The sequence below is a fragment of the Pituophis catenifer genome, unplaced genomic scaffold (genome assembly GCF_029215685.1).
Source record: "Pituophis catenifer annectens isolate HBS135680 unplaced genomic scaffold, rPitCat1.0.hap2 SCAF_4, whole genome shotgun sequence".
Taxonomy (NCBI): domain Eukaryota; kingdom Metazoa; phylum Chordata; class Lepidosauria; order Squamata; family Colubridae; genus Pituophis; species Pituophis catenifer.
This window is the reverse complement of record NW_027256884.1, coordinates 119,629,781-119,647,457: the sequence shown is the minus strand read 5'-3', so window position 1 is coordinate 119,647,457 and position 17,677 is coordinate 119,629,781. Positions and strand designations below refer to the sequence as shown.

General features: G+C 41.8%; 1 protein-coding gene across 1 annotated transcript in view; it reads left to right on the top strand.

Annotated features, from left to right (window-relative positions):
* The first annotated feature begins 871 nt into the window (after positions 1–871).
* The window catches only part of DEUP1 (deuterosome assembly protein 1), a 63,356-nt gene continuing 46,550 nt past the window's right edge, over positions 872–17,677 (top strand). Inside the window, exons 1-5 of the mRNA XM_070943673.1 lie at positions 872–1,057; positions 5,905–6,000; positions 7,825–7,959; positions 15,337–15,450; positions 16,818–17,072. Of these exons, the coding sequence (XP_070799774.1) occupies positions 872–1,057; positions 5,905–6,000; positions 7,825–7,959; positions 15,337–15,450; positions 16,818–17,072 (786 nt within the window). The remainder of the gene's footprint in view (positions 1,058–5,904; positions 6,001–7,824; positions 7,960–15,336; positions 15,451–16,817; positions 17,073–17,677) is intronic.

The following is a 17,677-nucleotide window of genomic DNA, read 5'->3' as shown; positions in this document are numbered from 1 at the left end:
ATATACAAAAGGATGAAGGCTATTGCTGAGCACATTGTAAGCCGCCCTGAGTCTTCGGAGAAGGGCGGCATATAAATCAAATTAAAAAAAAAAAAAAAAAGTATCTTGAGTCGGCTCCATAGATTTTCCAGATTGGGTTAAGGTCTAGGCTATTCCCAGGCCATTCCAGCAGTGGAATATAATTACCTTGAAACTCCAAAAAAAAAGTGTGTATTAGCCATCATACCTCAAAAATACACTTTTCCCAAAAGGTTTCCACAATTTTGGCCACTACTGGCCAATATTTACTTTTTTTTTTATATTTACATATTTACTTTTGTATGAACCAAGTCAATGGCACCCCAAAGCTTGATCTGAACACATCATCACAAGTGTCTTAGCTTAGAAATGAGCAGTGTCTAAATACAGATAATCCTCAATTTATGATCACAATTGAGCCTAAAATTTCTGTTGTTTAGTGAGACATTTGTTAAGTGAGTTTTGCTCCATCTTATGACATTTCTTGCCACAGTTGTTAAGGGAATCTGGTTTCCCCTTTGTCTTTGCTTGTCACAAAAGGGGATCAGATGACCCTGGGACACAGCAACTGTCGTGAATATGAACCAGTTGCCAAGCGTTTGAATTTTGATCACATGATCATGGGTATGCTGCAAAAGTTGTACCTTGTGAAAAATGTTCAGAAGTCACTTTTTCCAGTGCTGTTATAACTTTGGTGACTAAATGAACTGTTGTAAGTCGAGGACTACTTGTATTGTTTCCTTGCAGAGTTTTCCCAGCACAAAAAGACGGACTAATGGAAAGGGGGAGTTGTCATTTTCCAGATAAAATGTGGGTTCTGTAGATGTTTTAATTTGCTTAAAGAATGAAACGAATGGTTGCTTTTAGGTCTATCCCTTGTGATGCTGAACTTCAACAACTAATGCACCAGATCGACATAATGGTAAACAAGAAGAAACTGGAATGGGAAAAGAGGATGCAGGGATTGGAAGCAAGAATGACCATCCGGGATCAAGAGTTAGCAAGTGCCCAAAGCAAATTAGATCAGAAAGGTCAAGAGGTAAAGTTGCATCATTTATTTTGTGACTGTTGCATTGAATGGGAGGGTCTGCACAATCATTTCCCTTGGATGATCTCAAAAAAGATGAACAGAAGCCAGCCTGATTAGTTGCGGGATAGAAGTCCAGAGGAAAGTCCCTGGCTTGTAGAATAAGTAGATTGGGTAGCCATTTTGCCTTGTGGTTGCCAAGGAAACAACATGGACCAGGAGTGTCAAACTGGTGGCCCGCGGGCCAGATGTGTCACACGCAGGCTGTGCCCACCCCAGCTCCATGAAGGGAAAGACATCGTCATGGCAACGTGACATGACGGGTTTTACACCTGTGACATAGACAATACATAGTACATAGAAGAAGATATTAATTAATGAGGGACTTTCTCTTTTTGATACTTCACCCCCGTCGCTATCTTATCCCCAGTCATTTTATCTATGTTGAAATCTAAATCTTAGCCTTGTTATACTTCATAACCATGGGAGGGTTTAACAGGGGTAGGGAACTATGGTCCTTAAAGGAGAAGGTTTGTAGCTCAAGGTTGAAATCAGAGGTCCTTGGTGCTCTCTGAGCTTGTTTGCTTTCTTGCAGATGTTTCATTACCCACACTAGTGGGTGTCAGCTGATGACTAGCACTGGCAGACTAGACTAGCACTGATGATGTTACCTAGTTTGGTTCAGGCAAGAAACCTTATACCATTTCAGACAAAACTCTAGAAAGAGTGCAGAGAAGAGCAACAAAGATGATTAGGGGACTGGAGGCTAAAACATATGAAGAATGGTTGCAAGAACTGGGTATGTCTAGTTTAATGAAGAGAAGGACTAGGGGAGACATGATAGCAGTGTTCCAATATCTCAGGGGCTGCCACAAAGAAGAGGGAGTCAAGCTATTCTCCAAAGCACCTGAGGGCCGGACAAGAAGCAATGGGTGGAAACTAATCAAGGAGAGGAGCAATTTAGAACTAAGGAGAAGTTTCCTGACAGTTAGAACAATTAATCAGTGGAACAACTTGCCTGCAGAAATTGTGATTGCTCCAACACTACTACTTCACCTGGCTGCCTCCGACACAAGAGTGACATGAAGTTGTTAAGAAGATGTTTTTAAGAAGATGTTGGATAACCATTTGTCTGAAGTGATGCAGGGTTTCCTGCCTAAGCAGGGGGTTGTTCTAGAAGACCTCCAAGGTCCCTTCCAACTCTGTTACTCTATTCAATTCTAAAAGGTTGTCCAATTGCCCTAAAAACTTCCAGTATTGGAGCACCCACAACTTCTGGAGGCAAGTCGTTCCACTGATTAATTGTTCTCACTGTCAGGAAATTTCTCCTTAGTTCTAGGTTGGTTCTCTCCTTGATGAGTTAGCATCCACTGTTTCTGGTCCTGCCTCCAGGTGCTTTGGAGAATAGGTCAACCCCCCTCTTCTTTGTGGCAGCCCCTTAGATATTGCTGTCATGTCACCCCTAGTTCTTCTTTTCTTTAAGCTAGACCATGTATGGTTTCATTAAGCTAGCCCACATCATCAGATTGTTTTCTGTCCCCCACATCTGTTAATCGGATGATGTCTGAGGTGGCATGATTCTTCTAGTTCGTGTCACTCTTGTGTCTGAAGCAGCCAGGTGAAGTAGTAGGAGGTCTTTGCCCAAGGACGGCTATTGGTACGGCCAGGATTCACACCCTGGTATCCTATGTGAAAAGTGGCTCTCTAACCACTACACCATCCAGCTGGCACGCGCGCACATGCACAAACACAGATAGACAAACAGACATATCAGGTCTTCTCTCAGCAATATTTTCCTGATCTTTCTGGGGTTGGGGGGGGGGTTTGGAAGTTTAATAGACCATGTATAAAATGTTCCAGAACAAAAATAGTATATCCAGGGCAGTGGCGGGTTTCAAATGTTTTTACTACTGGTTCTGTGGGTGTGGCATGGTGGGTGTGGCTTGGTGGGGTGGTAGGGGAAGGATACTGTATCTCCATTCCCTTCCCACTCCAGGGAAGGTTATTGCAAAATCCCCATTTCCTCCCAATCAGCTGGGGCTCAGGAAGCAGAGAATAAATGGGGGTGGGGCCAGCCAGAGGTGGTATTTACCCGTTCTCCGAACTACTCAAAATTTCCACTACCGGTTCACCAGAATTGGTCAGAACCTGCTGAAACCCACCTCTGATCCAGGGCCTCCTACCTAACCTTTATACATGGATTGCATTCATACATAACGGATAAACCATTTTAAAATAATACTTTGTTGCACAAGCTGTGGAGGCTTTTCCCGCCACATAGAATGCTAAGCCATAATGGGTTCATGCATCATGCTGAGCTGAAACCTGACAGGAACATAATGTAGCAAAATGTGTGAACCAGGCAACGGAATAAATATAACTGATATTTTGCATTATTTATCCCCTTTTTCAAAAAGATAGACTCTATAAAATAATTAGGTTTCGACAGAGCAGGCTGGAAGGAAGGAAAGGCATTCTGGCTCCTACTAAACAGTGTTTTGTGCAGAGTGGATCAGCATTTTAAAAAATAAAAAGTAGAAGCCTCCTAACGAATTCTTTTGCGTGCAAAGATATATTTCTCTGCTCTCTCCCTTCTGATAATTAGGATTTGTATGTACAGAGATCTGGATCAGGTTAGAGACGACCAGATATTCGTAATTCCTCAACAGAATTTTTGTGTAACCAAAAGTTATACAAATCATTTTGAATTCTAAATCTAAATTTTTCCCTTCTTCCCAACCATCCTTAAATCCTGTAAATAATATTATGACTCCTGTTTTCTTTTAGCATCTTTTCCTTTTCTCTCACAGTTATCGGCTTCCAAGTTCACTTGTAGTTTCTGTGAAGTAGTTCCAATAAATCTCTTCAGGGGTGGGCTTCAAAAATTTTAGCAAGAGGTTCTCTGCCCGGTTGCTGGGTGGGCATGGCCATGGTGGGCGTGGCTTAGTTGGCCTCCTACACCACCATGGGGGGGTCGTTTTTGCCCTCCCCAGGCTCCAGAAGCTTTCCTCAAGCCTCCGGGAAGGCGAAAACGGCCTCCCCAGGCTCCGGAGGGCCTCTGGAGGCAGAAACGGGCCCGTTTCCGAACTTCTGGTAGGCCCAGTTTTCACCCTCCTCAAGCCTATGCGCACACCCTGCACTTACCTGCATCCAAAATGGGCCACGTTGGGACTCCGGGGAGGGAAGGGGCGGGGTGGGTGGGGCCAGCCAGGAGTGGAATTTGAGAGTTCTCCGAACTGTACAGAATCTTAGCTAGAGTTTCTCCCAAACCCCTGAGAACCCCCAGCAGCCCACCCCTGAATCTCTTACATTATAATTTGAAAGAGTAACCCACAGTGTCTTTTTCCATTTTTAAATGGCCATCCAATTGCATTTGTAAATCCAATGTATGTGTCCATCTCTGTGGTCTCAAAAGGGATTTGTTCATCTTCAGTAGTAACTCCTAGTTCCAGCAGAGTGTTAAAAAATCCAAGCCCTTCACAGGCCCATAAGTCAAATATTGCCTTTAAAGTAGGCATCTTGTGCTTTGATAATCAGCCTTCAAGGTGTTGTTTTACAGCTGATAATAAGACAGCTTTCCCACCAAGAGGTTCTTTCTATTCACTTTTTCAAAAAAAGAAAAGTTATTTCTGCCCATTTAAATATTTTAATCTTTCCAATTCTCCGTTTTCTGCAAGACAAGCAAAAATCAGTAAACATTTCATTCTCAAACATTCTCAAACATTTTTAAATAACAAACACCACCAAAAAGAAACACTTATCTATCTCTAAAAAAAGTTTTTTTTTTTTTAAACTGAAGACGAAATTATAAACTGTGTTTCTCAATCTTGTCAACTTTAAGATATGTGGATTTCAACTCTGAAATTTTCAATGCTGGCTGGGGAATTCTGGGAGTTGAAGTCCGCATATCTTGCTAAGGTTGAGAAACATTGATCCAAAAAAATGTATTAGAATTGAGGAATTGTGGTTCTAGTGCCCATAATTTAGGCTGCATCACAGCTATTAACTTGATGGAAGAGCCTGCCTCCCTGTCACTCAACTCAACAGCCAAAGAAACCACCATTTCCATGACTTTCTCACGAGGATCAACAGTCTGGAGGACAGATGGGTCGATTTGAAGTTTCCTTCTTAAATCTGGAGGAAAAAAACAAATCTATTACTCTCCTCCCCCCGCCCCAAGTAACTGTGGAGCAAAACAATCTGTGATACCATCTCCACTTAAATATCCATTTTCCCCACTGGGAGCTGGAACCCAGAGGTGGTATTCAGCAGGTTCTGACCAGTTCTGGAGAACCAGTAACGGAAATTTTGAGTAGTTCGGAGAACCAGCAAATACCACTTCTGGCTGACCCCAGAGTGGGGTGGGAATGGAGATTTTGCAATATTCTTCCCCCAGGGGTGGGGAAGGAATGGGGATTTTGCAGTATCCTTCCCCTGGAGTGGGGTGGGAATGGGGATTTTGCAGTATCCTTCCCCTGCCACGCCCGCCAAGCCACACCACACCCACCAAGCCACGCCCACAGAACCAGTAGTAAAAAAATTTGGATTTCACCACTAGTTTGGTGTAATGGTTTAGGCTTCAGGCTAGAAACCAAGGGACTGTGCGTTTACTCCAGTTTTAGGCACTAAGCTAGCTAGATGACCCTGGGCCAGTCACTTTCTCCTTGCCCTAGGAAGGAGACAATGGCAAATCACTTCCGGAAAATTTTGCCAAGAAAATTGCAGGGATTTGTCCAGGTAGTCTCCAAGAATCAGACATAATTGAATGGAAGAAAACTATTCTTACGTAGCCCAGTGTAGGAATAATTTCAATATTGGATTTGTTTGAAGGCTCCAAATAACATCCCTTTCAAATACAGGTGGGCTTACTCAGACAGAAACTGGACAGCTTACAAAAGTCAAAATATGAGATGGCTCAGAATTACGATGCCCAGCTTCAAGCCTTGAAAACTCAAGTAAGGAAAAAGTCAGATTCCTATTTTACAGTGCTTGAAATATCCCAAGGTTAGTTTAGTGATTTGGAAAAATTATTACCTAATTTTACCCATACTAAGGGATTTTTATTCGGGGAACGATAAGGTCATGATGGAATCCTCACCAGCATTTGGGTTAATAATTTCCTTCTTGCCAAAATGTCGGCTAAAATTACTCTTCCCCCCCCCACCCCACCCCACCCAAATTGGACCCAACTGTTTTTATCTATGGAGACTTGGCTTGATTCATATGCTTGATTAATTGGTAATTGTGGACCACGGCTAGGATTTAGCCTAGTCTGTTCAGATAAAACAAATCAAACCACACTCCGAAGCCAGTCACTCCTCATTCTTGAAGCTCACGTGCTCAAACAGATTAGGCGAGGAATGAGATTGTGTGAATGCAGAAAACGGGTTTGTTCTGGAAAGCAATCCACCTATGAGTTCATCCATTGTATTTGGAGTGTGCTTCAGGAAATGGTTATATACGTCCACCATGTTCCTCCATTTGCCTGAACATTTTGGTGGCTGACATACAACCCTTCAAAGGCAGCATCTAATTTTGTCCATTAAAATCCAGCAATTCCCATTCAACACTTGGGGTGTAAGGAATAGAGATGATATGTTCTTTTGATAGGGTATCTGGGAGTGGGAAGTACTGTACTGGTAGTCCTTGCCCTACAACCATTCTCTTAGTGACTATTCGAAGTTACGACAACATTGAAAAAAAGTGACTTATTACTGTTGCAGCCTCCTCGTGGTCACGTGATCAAAATTCAAACACTTGGCAACTGACTTGTATTTATGACAGTTGCAGTGTCCTGGGATCATGTGATGACCTTTTGCGATCTTCTAAAAAGCAAAGTCAATGGGGAAGCCAGATTCCTTTAACCACCGTGATACTAGCTTAAGAACGGCAGTGATTCGCTTAGCAACTGGGGCAAGAAAGGACATCAAGTTGTCCTTTCTTGCCAAAGTTGTCAAAGTTGTCACATAACAACTTTCTTGCTTAGCCATGGAAATTTTCGACTCAATTGTGGTCATACGTCGAGGACTCCCTGACTGTATTTCTTTCTCCACCTGTATGCAATCTTTCTCTCGCTTTCCCAGAACAATCAGGAGCCCTCTGAACAATGTATTTTCTGTGCCCTTTTGAAGGTAACCTCCTTCTGGATACACTCATTTTCTTTGACCCTAAATGTCATCTTTAATGATCATATTCTTAGATCCATAAATGGCAAGGCCAAACAATATATTTTACACAAGAACCTCACTTAATACGTATGATTTTGATTGCCCCGAGTTGCTTAGCTTGCAAGTTTAGAATTGGGATCACGGTATTCAGGTAGAGAGGCATGAAAGAGAATCATTCTTCGTGATCTAGGTAAAAAAAAATACTTTTTTTTCCAATGCTACTCTTTATCACCTAGAGAAACCACTATTAGATCTCTTAAAGATGACTTTATGCTAGTTCACTCAATTCTTTTGATTTTGGAGAAAGATTAAGTCTGCCTGCAGAAGATGGCGCTAAATTAACGCAAAACAGTGCCTACAAATACTAGATAGAAATGCTTTTAGACAGCGGGTATAATAAACCAAATAAACATTGTTTAATCATGCAGTTAATCGATACCACAAACTGTGTGAAAGTTCATCTGTGTTCAGACTTAACTGCTTAGTTGTAATAGCTGGTACAATAAAAAAAAATCTGGTTAATTATAATATTCAAGCTTAACTGCCTCAGTCTATCCCGCTGTCAGTTTTTAAGAAAGAAATAATATATTCTTGGCATTCATTTATTTTTAGTTTGCTAAGCTGACACAAAGCTATGAAAAGTTACAGTTGCACCAATTAAAACAAAACAAATCTCATAGCATGGAGAAATGCATGGAAAACCAAGAAGCACCTTTCCAGATGAACAGTTTAAACCAGAAGTTGGAGGTAAGGATCTCTACTTGAAGTAGTGCTTCTTTTTTTTGCAAACCAAGATCAAGAGAGGGGACAGGAAGGGAAAATATTATTATTTGTCTTTGGAGACCTGCAAGAGTCAGTCTCCTTTCACCTTTAATCATGCTCCACCTGATTAAAGGTGAAAAGAGACTGACTCTTGATATGCCATGAGAAAAATTGATTCTAGCTTTTGTTTGGTTTGTAGGCGCAGAAAGCGAGGGCCTGTTTCATATAACTTTTGATGGCAAACTGAGGGGCAAATGACATGGGTTTTGTAATTTGTTAACTAACATAGTTACTTTGTATTTTAATTTGATTTATTTTCTCACTTTTAAAATGATGTTCAGATTTATTAGCTTTTAAAGTTCCTAAACTGATAAATAAGACTCGCTCCAGATAAGAAAAGTTAGTTAGTACAACCTGGGGTCTGGCTTATCTCTTTGTGAACTCTAAACAACCTTCTTCAAGGTGTCAAGCAGCAGTGAAATCCCTCCTGGTTCTATCCGGTTTGCCGAACCAGTAGCGCTGGCGGTGGAGGATGTCATTACGTCCAGTGGTGGGTTCCTCCCGGTTCAGCCCGGTTTGGCTGAGCCGGTAGCGGTGACGATATGACAACACCGAACCGGTTCTCTTTGTTCGGGAGCTGGGCCCTCCCGCCCCTCCCGCGTTATTCTTACCTTTTATTTGGCCCCGCCCCCAATCTATTCGCTGCCTCCCGAGTCCCAGCTGATGGCTAGAAGGAAAAAAAACTGTTTAAACTCTTGCCGCGGGGCTTCAAAGGGCCACCCTACAGCTGATCAGTGTTAAAAGGCAGTGTGGTGGTAGACTGGTGCCTCCAAAAACAAATGGGTAGACTGAGACGCTCGAAAAACAAATGGGTAGACCAGGACGCTCCAAGAACAAATGGGTAGACCAGTACAGCTCTGCAAGCAGTTAAAAGCCTGGTAGACCAGTACCTCTGCTAAATCCTAAAGAATTGTCACATGACCATCAAACCACACCCACAAAATAAGCCACACCCACAGAACCGGTAGTAAAAAAATTTAGAACCCACCCCTGATTAAATCCCTTTTTTAACCATTTGCGCATGCGCAAAAGAGGCATGTGTGTGTAGCGGTCACACACTCCTGTGTGCTCCCATTCCTAAACCGGTAGTGAAAGTAAGTGGATTTCACAGCTGGTTTCAAGGTTTACAATTACGCCCCTTCTGATGTCAGACCTCATTTTAATGAACATGTGTGATATTATGGGATGCAAATATGTAACATGCGTGATTATATGTAACTGATTTCCTATGCAAAGGGGAGGTTACTTTTATTCTGTCGAAACAACTTTGCATTTTCTTTGTTGTGTTAACTATAAAAAGGAGGGAAACATGGGGTTTGAGGGTCTCTCTTCTTTTTACATATGTACCACTTTATCAGGGTACCCTAATAAACTGCTTTTAAGTGATCTTCCGACTCAGTTGCTTATTGGGAAGGTAAACTGAGGCAGAACCTAGAGCCAGATTTGGCTTTCAAAACCAGAAGGATAAGCACAGTGGTGAAATTTAAAAAATTCCCCTACAGGTTCTGTGCGCGTGGCATGTTGGGGGGAGGTCATGTGACTGGGTGGATGTGGCCAACTCGACAACACTCACATCGAGGGGCTTCTCACTGGCCCCTCCCCTCCCAGCCACTCCTTGTTGCGAATGGCAGGAAAATGGGGAGGGGAATATCCCTGCATACCATCCATCCTTCCCTCAGTCTGTGCTGAGATTGAGGAATGGATGACAGGCAGGAAAATCCCCTTCCCTATTTTCTGCCTTTCATGAAAATGGCTCCATTCCAGCTTCTCCCCCCCCGTCCCCCTCCTTCCTAAGGACTACCTTAAAAGGGACAGGCTGCAGCAGCTCTGTTCTGAATGGAGGGAGAAAAGTTAGCATTCTCTCTGCTGCATTTAACATTGAATTCTGTGGAATATCGAGCGGCTGGAAGAGGTGAGCGGCGACCGGCCAGGCTTGGGTGGGGCCAATGGGGGGTGATTAGTACCGGTTTGGCGAACTGATGCCAATAATCCCTAGCCGGTCCGAACTGGTAGGATTTCACCCCTGGATAAGCAGCTGATTTGTGTCCCAGGAACTTGACACAGGCATAGGAAGGTCTGCCTCTCCCACCTGTTCTGATTGCCTCTTTCATGTCAAAATATGACAAGGACAGGGACTTATTTTTGTTTTTGTTAGTTGTGAAGTTGTGTCTGACCCATTGCGACCCCATGGACAACATTCCTTCAGGCCTTCGTGTCCTCTACCATCCCCCGGAGTCCATTTAAGCTCATGCCAACTGCTTCAGTGACTCCATCCAGCCACCTCATTCTCTGCCGTCCCCTTCTTCTTTTGCCCTCCATCTTTCCCAGCATTAGAGTCTTCTCCAGTGAGTCCTTCCTTCTCATTAGGTGGCCAAAGTATTTGAGTTTTGGGAAAGGGAAAGGAGACCTCTCAGCCGCCAGCTTAAGTTGGGAACAACAGATTTGACATGAGGGGTTCTTGGTGCTCTCTGAGCTTGCTTGTTTTCTTGCAGATGTTTCATTACCCAAATTTAATTTAATTTAATTTTAATTTCGAATTTATATACCGCCCTTCTCCCTGAGGACTCAGGGCGGTGTACAGCCAAGATAAAAAAAACATAGAATACAAATATTAAAACATTTAAAAATATATATAAAATTTGGCCCAAAAAATTAAAAATCACAGACTAATTAAAAGAATTTAAAAATTTTAAAAATTTCTTCTTAAGCCAACCCGGCTTGCTGAAAAAGATAGGTTTTCAGGGAACGACGGAAGGCATTGAGGTCCTGGAACTAGTAACATCATCAGTGCTAGTAAGGAGTGGGGTTTGCTCCCACTTCTTACTAGAAATTCCTTACTAGCACTGAGGATGCTACCTACTTTGGATAATGAAACATCTGCAAGAAAGTAACCAAGCTCAAAGAGCACCAAGGACCCCTTCAAATTTATATGCCCTGAGCAGGGGTGAAATCCAGCAGGTTCTGACAGGTTCTGGAGAACCAGTAGCGGAAACAGCCACCAAGCCACGCCCACAGAACCGGTAGTAAAAAAAATTGGATTTCACCACTGGCCCCGAGTATATAAAAGATTCCTTGATACATTATTTGGGTATCTGCAGTTTGGCAGGAGAGATTCTATCACTGGATTCTAAGGACAGGGAGACATTGATGAGTATTGCTCAACCGAGCTTCTTCATCCAGTAGTGTTTAATTGCTAATTTGCTGCTGGGTCTACTGCTTGGAGCCGTCCTTGTGTCACAGAATCTGCATTTTGCCAATGCAAAATTTACACGTTTCCCCAGAGCTACTTCAAAAGACAATGATTTCAGAAGAGGGTTCATGGCATTTCTCTTCTCCATGGCAGAAAGAGCTGAAGAAAATGCCCTTTTCAAAGGCAGCCTTGTCTTTTATTCCGGGGGAAGGATGAAAGAATAGTTTTTGCATTTGTTCTTAGCTTGAAAGCAAAGCGGGGAAGAGCTGTTTACAGGCTTCTGAGGAAGCCAGCGAAAAAGTGCAAGACGGCAGAACTTTAGTGCAGAAAAGAATGATAGAAAAACCCATTCAAGGGTGGGTTTTGACTTTTGAGTCTACTTGTCTTCGGACTAGAGAGATAAATGATTCTATTATATAGTCATCAACTTATTTGAGCTGTGAGACTAGAGAAGGCTTCTGCATGTTCCTTGGACAGCAAAGGTGACCAGCAACCAAGTAACTGGAGCGCATAACACCAGACATGTCACTGGAAGAAGAAAAAAATAATCACAAAACTGCCCCTCACTTATTTTGGCCATGTCATGCGGGGGAATTCATTGGAGAAAGCAATTGTGTTTGGAAGAGTTAGCGGTAAAAGAAAAGCAGGCTGCCAAAGAACACCGTGGCTGGACACCATCAAAGCTGACACTAGCCAGAGTTTAGAACAAAGAAGTAGCACAAGATTGGAAGATGTGGAGAGACCTGGCCCAGAGAATTGCCAAAAATCAGAGATGACTGGATGGATAACATCATCATCATCATCATCATCATCCCCCTGCCCATCGTCATCCCTGCTAGATGTGGGTGTGGTAATTTCTGGAATGGTGTTCAAAATCTCAAAACAAATGTATTGTAGGAATTGATCATTGGAGATGCCTTTTGAACTCCATTTGACGGGTATGTCAGCCCCCCGTGGCTCTCTGTGTCACTGTCTCAACACACTGGTAGCAATAGCAATTAGACTTATATGCCGCTTTACAGTGCTTTACAGCCCTCTCTAAGTGGTTTACAGAGTCAGCATATTGGCCCGAACAATCTGGGTCCTCATTTTACTGACCTCAGAAGGATGGAAGACAACCTTGAGTTTGGTGAGATTTGAATTGCCAAATTGCAGTCAACCGGCAGTCAGCAGAAGTAGCCTGCAGTACTGCACTCTAACCATTGTGCCACTGTGGCTCATAATCCTGGTGTTTTCCACTCAGGGCAAATCTGGAGGTCTAGAATTTAGAACTTTTTCCTGATTCTACTGACACGACTAGTCGTCTTCTCCTTCTTCCTGAAGTTTAGATTCGTATCTCCTTCACTAGGATGTTGGATTTAAGAAGGTGTCCTTGGGTGAGAAGAACTGTGGATGCTCATATGTAATGATTGATTGATAGTTCAGAGAAGAACAACTAAGATGATCAAAGGCCAGGAGACTAAAACGTATGAAGAATGGCTGCAGGATTTGGGTTTGGCTAGTCTAAAGAAAAGAAGAATTAGGGGTGACATGATAGCAATATTCCAGTATTTGAGGGGCTGCCACAAAGAAGAGGGGGTCAAATTATTCTACAAAGCACCAAAGAGCAGGGCAAGAAACAATGGATGGAAACTAATCAAAGAGAGAAGCAACCTGGAATTAAGGAGAAACATCCTAACAGTGATGACAATTAACCAGTGGAACAGCTTGCCTCCAGAAATCGTGGGTGCTTCATTGCTGGATATTTTAAAGAAGAGACTAGACAGTCACTTATCTGAAATGGTATAGGTTCTTCTGCTTGAGTATTAGAAGACTTCCAAGGTCCCTTCCAGCATATTCTATTCTATTCTATTCTATTCTATTCTATTCTATTCTATTCTATTCTATTCTATTCTATTCTATTCCTATTCCTATTCCTATTCCTATTCCTATTATTCCTATTCCTATTCCTATTCCTATTCCTATTCCATCCCATCCCACCCCACCCCACCCCACCCCACCCCACCCCATCCCATCCCATCCCATCCCATCCCATCCCATCCCATCCCATCCCATCCTATTCTATTCTATTCTATTCTATTCTATTCTATTCTATTCTATTCTATTCTATTCTATTCTCGTATAGTCCAACACACACACTATAGCGTGATAAAATGGAGGATCTATCAATGCAATTGTTTGCAGATCCTTATTCGGTAAGGGTGCCAAGGCTATAAAACAGACAAAACAATAAGTGAGTAACGAGTGACCCAAATTTCATATTGCATACGAGCAAGCACAAGTGAAAATACATGCTCAGGTCCAGTTGGGACAGGGCATCCTCAAGTATTCATCCAACAGAGCTGTTCCTGGAGTCAAATAGATTATGAAGATGAAACCTAGCAGGGATGTGATGAAACCATCAAAGCCCTGCTGTGACAGGTTTGCAAGGCCCCTTCAAGAATAAAATTGCTCATGCCACCTCTGACTTCAATGCTGGCATGGATAATTCCAAAGAAAAGGCCCATTGTCTACCCTAAGCAAGCCCCATTCCCACCTACTACCATTTGGGGATCGATTGCCTGCCTATCTTAGCCTAATGCTCTGAATAGCTTTCCAAGCGGGGGACCCATAAATCCAATATGACAATATTTTTTAATATACGCAAGAGTGCATTCATAGCGGCATCACAACCAAACTCTGCTCCTCTGTGGGATCCAGCAAATGAATCACAACTAGAGGAATTGCAGCCTAACTTCATTGCTTTGGGCTGATGTATACAAACAAGGGCAAGCCCTTTGTTATTTTTTTTTGAAAAAGTTTTATTTTTTTTCTTCATAAACATATCTTAAATGTACAGTTTCTTATCTAACATACGTATTTTCTTTTAGCTTTCATACTAATACAATTTTCATCCTAAACAATTTAAGTATATTCGGGGTTGCTTTTCTACCATTTCATCTCCCTTGTTTTACAACAATCCTTCTTCTCCCTCTCCTCTCTTTCCTTTCCCTCCCTTCTTCCATCTACTCTTCTACTTTCTTCTTTCCTCCTCTCCTTCTCCTTTTCTACTTCCCCTTCCTTTCCCCCACACCTCCCTTCTTCTTCCCTGCTAACCTTCTCTCCTACTCTTATTTCCCCTCTCTTTTTTCCTCTCCTTTTCCCTTTCTTCTTTCCCTCTCTCTCCTTCCTCTCTTCTCTCCTCTATCCCTCTCCATTCTCTCTCTATTGTTGTATTCATTTTCAATTTAGTATTTTCCAAAGTGGTATTCAAGCAATCCCGATTTTTACTTTCTTTTCAATTACTTTTTCATTTGACTAAATTCACACATATCATCATAAATGTACATTTATATAATATTTTCTTTCTCCACCCCCCCCCCCCCATTCCCCTTTTCCATTTACACAGGTGTCTTCTTGGTTTCTATTTCTTTTTTGTCTTCTCTCTCATTTACTTATACCTTATCTGATTTATTTCTCTATAATCTTTTATTCAGATTTCTTTTCTAACCATACATAAAATTGTCCCCATGTTTTGAAATACACTGATTCCTCTTTATCTTTTATTCTCAATGTTAACCTTTTCATTTCTGCATATTCTAAAATCTTCTTCATTACCTCTCCTTCTGATGGGATTTTTTCTGTCTTCCACTTTTGTGCAAATACAATTCTCGCCACTGTTATTATATGAATAATCAAATATGTATCTTCTTTGCTATATTTCTCCGGCAATATACCCAATAAAAATGCCTCTGGTTTTAACTCTATACGTTGGTGCAACATTTCTTCTAACCATGCCTGTATTCTAACCCGATAAAGTCCTTTGTTATTTGAAGGGCTGGTGGAGAAGGAAGCACAGCTCTATGTGAGAATGCCTGTTTGTAGGCCAAGCATTTCGAACACTTAACAGCAAGTGCTAAGTGTAATGAATGGCGGATAATGTGTTTTGCACCTAGCCAAGGACTATCTAAATTGCTAATAATGATGTATTATACAAGAACATTTAAGTGCAAAAGGCTCTTGATATTGAAGGTTGCACCGGTTGTTCGTTTTCAAGAAATATAAAGAGTAAGTAGATATTCAATCATCATTTTTTAAATTTATTTTTTTGGTCTGCCGCTTTTCTCTTTCAGGAATTTAGAGCAAAATCAAGAGAGTGGGATAAGCAGGAAACACTGTATCAAAATCATTTGGTTTCTTTAGATGCTCAGCGAAAATTATTGTCTGAGAAATGCAATCTGTTCCAGGTACCATTCTTTGCTTCTTCTCTAAGAGGAATTGGAATTAAATGAACTGTGAAGCCTAGATAAATACTTAACAGAATATATATACTCACCTACATTTTCTAAGCCATAAAAATGAATACGTAGATATCTTTGCAAATGAGGTTCGTCACATTTAAACATTCCAGGAAATACACACACACACACACATCATATTTTTTGGAGTATAAGACGCACTTTTTCCCCCATAAAAGAAGGTGAAAATTTGGGTGCGTCTTATACACTGAATATAGCCCCGCCCACCTGCCAGCCCCCCAGAGAATGGGACGCACCGAGGCGGCAATAGGCTATGGCAATCCCTACAGCCTGAAACAGCTGATCTTCGGGAGGCCGATCCAACCGACAATCAGCTGCTTGTGCTAATCACACTGTGCTGAAGCTGAAGTTGAAACGGGCTGTTTGCTGCAAGGAGGCAAATTGCTGGGAGGCAATTTTTTTTTCTTGTGCTAATAAGGGTGTGCTGAAACTGAAACTGAAACAGGCTGTTTGCTGCAAGGAGGCAAATTGCTGGGAGGCAGAATCAGAGACAGATTTTTTTTCTTGTTTTCCTCCCCAAAAAAGGTAGGTGCGTCTTATAGTCCGGATAATAAGCCCAATCAGGCTTTTGAGCGTATGGCAATAAGGCCAAGCACTTATTTCAGGGTTCAAAAAAATATAAGACAGGGTCTTATTTTTGGGAAAACACTGTACACACACACACACACACACACACACACACAGACAAATTACATTTTTAATAGCAAGAACTGTATCTCAATCACTTCAAATGCTTTTTATACTCACAAATGTCCCTATAACTCATACAGATAAGGGAGGAGGGGAGATGTTTCTACATTCCTTTGTTCAGACTGCAAGTTTTTTAGAACCGAGACTACACTGAGCACACTAATAAAGCAGTACAACCATCCTCAACCAGTGACTTCCAACAAACCAGGTGTTGCTTCTAAGTCATAAGTCAAAGATGGCAGCATTATACTCTGCATTAAATCTGCATTTCTTCCTCACTTGGTGGAGAATTAGTTGTTGATGTATTCATCATAACTGAAGGGTTTTTCCCCCCCCCCATGTGGTCTCATTTCTGGAGATCATTGGGCATACAAGGATAAATTTGCTCTGTTAGAAGTTTGGGCTAGTCCAGGACTGAGAAATGATTGGTATACAAGGATATCGCCTATAAATCTCCTAACTGAAATTTGCTTTAAATAAATAGACTTACAGTTCTCAAGTGCCAGCTTTCTATAGCGGCATAAATTTCAGTGTAGAAGAGAAATACCGTTCTTCCCAAAGCAATGAATTTCATGCAACTGTTTTCTTGTTTTTTGTTTTTTCAGAAACAAGCTCAAAATTGTAAAATCCAAGTACACTGTCAAAAACTGAAGCAAAATGATAGGGATACTTGCAGCCAGTACAGAAACGAGCAGCTTGGGGTCCAGAACGGTGCTTTTACCGAGCCCGCTGATAAGAACGAGTTCTTTATGGAAAAACTTGAATCAACCGTGAGTGAAATAGCAGTGAGCAGAAACAAACTACAAGAGGAAAATTTAAAGCTCCAACAGGAAGTAAAAATGTACCAAAGAAAATGCCAGGTAAAGACCAAGCTATTTGCTCATTGTTGTTTCTAAACAGTGGTTTTGTAATGTTTTATGGGAATGAGACTGGGTGCTGCTCAGGGGTGAAATACTCCCGGTTCGGACCGGATCACCCGATCCGGTAGCAAGAGCAGCGGGTGGTTCGGAGAACTGGTAGCAAAAATCCCTCCCCACCCCAACCCGCCATGCCCAGCTGAGCCACGCAATCATCAGAGGCTTTTTTTTTTTAATTTTCAAAAGCATTTTTTTTAACAACCTCTTTGGCCAAAGAGGTTGTAGAAAAAAATGTTTTTTAAAGAAAAAAAAGCCTCTGACCATCAGGCAACTCAGCTGGGATCGTCAGAAGCTTTTAAAAGAAAAAAAACCCTCTGACGATCAGGCAACTCAGCTGGGATCATCAGAGGCTTTTAAAAGCATTTTTTTACAACCTCTTCGGCCGAAGAGGTTGTAGAAAAAAATGGTTTTAAAAGTAAAAAAAAAAGTTGGCCATGCCCACTCAGTCACATTATCCACCACCACCACCAAGCCATGCCCACAGAACCGGTAGTAACAAATTTTACATTTCACCATTGATGCTGCTGCCAATCTAGAAAGAGTTGTGA